This window comes from Hermetia illucens, chromosome 4 (genome assembly GCF_905115235.1).
Source record: "Hermetia illucens chromosome 4, iHerIll2.2.curated.20191125, whole genome shotgun sequence".
NCBI classification, from domain to species: Eukaryota; Metazoa; Arthropoda; class Insecta; order Diptera; family Stratiomyidae; genus Hermetia; species Hermetia illucens.
This window is the reverse complement of record NC_051852.1, coordinates 159,710,846-159,713,325: the sequence shown is the minus strand read 5'-3', so window position 1 is coordinate 159,713,325 and position 2,480 is coordinate 159,710,846. Positions and strand designations below refer to the sequence as shown.

General features: G+C 38.4%; 1 protein-coding gene across 1 annotated transcript; it reads right to left on the bottom strand.

Moving 5' to 3' along the window:
• Positions 1-284: 284 nt before the first annotated feature.
• LOC119654739 (trypsin delta-like) lies at positions 285-1,187 on the bottom strand. Its single transcript, XM_038060270.1, has one exon. The coding sequence runs from the start codon at positions 1,141-1,143 to the stop codon at positions 352-354; it is 792 nt and encodes a 263-aa protein (XP_037916198.1). The 5' UTR covers positions 1,144-1,187; the 3' UTR covers positions 285-351.
• Between the last annotated feature and the right edge of the window lie 1,293 nt (positions 1,188-2,480).

Sequence of the window (2,480 nt, the reverse complement as noted above, 5' to 3'; positions counted from 1 at the left end):
AATACGAAGTGAGAATACCTAGAAGGATGAAGATCGGTCGGAAAACCACAAAAGTTCTGGACAGATTCTGTTGGCGAAGACAGCGCATCACTGCTCGGATTTGTAAATTGGAGGATGCGGTCGATGGATCAAGATGATTCGAGGGGAAACATTCTGAGGGCCAAGGCCCGAAATGGGGTATACGTTAGAGCCTCGACGCGGACTTTTTATAGGCTTTAACCTTAGCCTTGAGAACCTGGTCCTAAGTTTTTAATTGGAGCGAATAACAGAATGATATTTCCTTGTTATTAAAACGCAACTTCTTTATTAGTCAATTTCAGATATTCCAATAACTAATGTGACTAAAACTATTTAATAGCCAAGTTTCTTCACTTCACGGTCAATCCAATCTCGTAAATTGGCAACTCGAACATAAACGCCAGGATAATCAGGCCTTGCACACCCGTATCCCCATGAGACGATCCCTACAAGAGTGCCGCCTACAGTCAATGGACCACCGGAATCTCCTTGACAAGCGTCCTTGCCACCAATGTCATCCCCTGCGCATATCATGTTTGGGTAGATTTTCCCTTCACCGTACTTCGCCTCGCACTCTTCGTTTGTAATAATATGAACGGCCACATATTGGAGTTGCTCAGAGAATGATCCACCTTCTGTCAAATCACCCCATCCCGTCACGATCGCCTTCGTTCCAGCTCGAACTGTATCTCCTGGATTGGGAAGCTCAATGGGTTGAATAGTTTTTGAAAAATAAAGAGCCTTATCGAGAATCAGGAGTGCTAAATCGTTTCTAGTTGGATTAATATCGTATTCTGGATGAATGCGCACATCCTGTACTTTGCGCTCCTCCTCTACTTCCGCTCGATAAGATGTTCCAGCCACTACAGTCAGGTTTTCAAGAGTTCCAGAGGCAGCTATACAGTGAGCGGCAGATATCACGACAGTCAACTTGAGAACTGAACCTCCGCAACTATGACGTCCGCTTTTCCGAACTGAAATCTGATATGGAAAGCGATCAATTGTTGTTTCTGCTCCTCCCACAATCCGCTCATCGTCGTGGGAATTGAAGGGATAACCGTGGATTAGGGCGATTACGGAAATTAACAAAAGTATTAACGAACTGCGCGTGATATTTGCGTACATTTTATTCGAATAAAAGCTAAAACATATCTAAAATTGTTCTTAAGGTAGCCTTAGCTATCAAGCTGTGTAGCTGATCTGGCACGAGATAAGTCCAGATAATATAAAAAAGTTAATTTCTTATCAAGCCAGATATTGATTTTATCTGATGTGTTTTGCAGTTCATGCGAATTTAGTTGTGGTTTATTAGATATTTTCCTGTTTTTTTGATAATAATTGAAGCAGGGCTTATAAATATTTTCAATTTTTTAATTATTTCGAATTAGACACATTTAATCGGGTCGTATTTATTAATTTATTCTAAATGAAAACAATTGAAGGTAATCCATCAAATAAGGCGCAATGATCTGAAATTTACCATGAAAGGGACTTAGAGAATATTCCGCTGTCCTGACGTGTGGCTTGATATTATCTCCGACAGGTAGGGAACAGCCGATGTGGGGTTTTCCCGCTTTTTTGTAACTATTGTTTTAGGAGAACTTATCTTGAGCCGGAATATTACGTATCTTGGAGATTTTTAGAGGCTGAGAGAACAGTTGCCGTTTTTCTACGAATGTGACAATCTAATGCCAACTTGGTCCATGCTTCCTAAATCCTAAAAAGGATTTTCTAATGATATTTTACGGAGAAGTATCCAACGAAATCGGCATTCATCTAGGTTGCTTACACTGGTTAAGCTTTAGGGGATCCTTTGAATTTAGTTATGTTTTCGGTTCATTTTGGGATATTTCCAGCAGTTTCGGTCAAAGTCCCGAATATTTAAAGTATAGCTGTTTCTGTGCCATGGAAAAATCGCTTGCAGTCCAAAGCATCACATCATATACTTCAGATTAGATTAACTACTGTTTTAATCTGGTCGGTTTTTAATCTAATCTTGGACTGTTCACTTTGGTATGCGTAAAGATTTTCGTTATTGGAAAATCGATCTTTTATTATCTGAGATCAGAATGCCTGACCAACAAGAAGGAGTTATCAATTAAAAAATAAAATTATTATAAAATATCTGTTTTGCATTAAAGTCCATTAATTTGGAGATAAAAATATACATATATGTGAAAATACCAGTAGGAAAGACCGCAGTTTGAAGTCACATTTCTTTCCTCAGCGATTTTAGTCTCCTTTTTCTTATCTTAGTAAAAAGATGTACCTATGAATGCATATTGTATTTATTCGAATAAAAAACAAAAGATTTTCCTCTTCCCCTTTTTAAGAAAAGATTGTAATTTTTGCAGTCTTTGTTATCATAATGTCTAGGTTTATCCGGCTCAGAAGTGGAGTCGACTCGTTTTGATCGATTATGCCGTTTTCTTAGTTATAGGTCTAATATGGATGGAGTTAAG

Coding starts and splice junctions, on each gene's coding strand:
- LOC119654739 (XM_038060270.1), bottom strand. CDS start 1,143: ATGTACGCAAATATCACGCGCAGTTCGTTAATACTTTTGTTAATTTCC.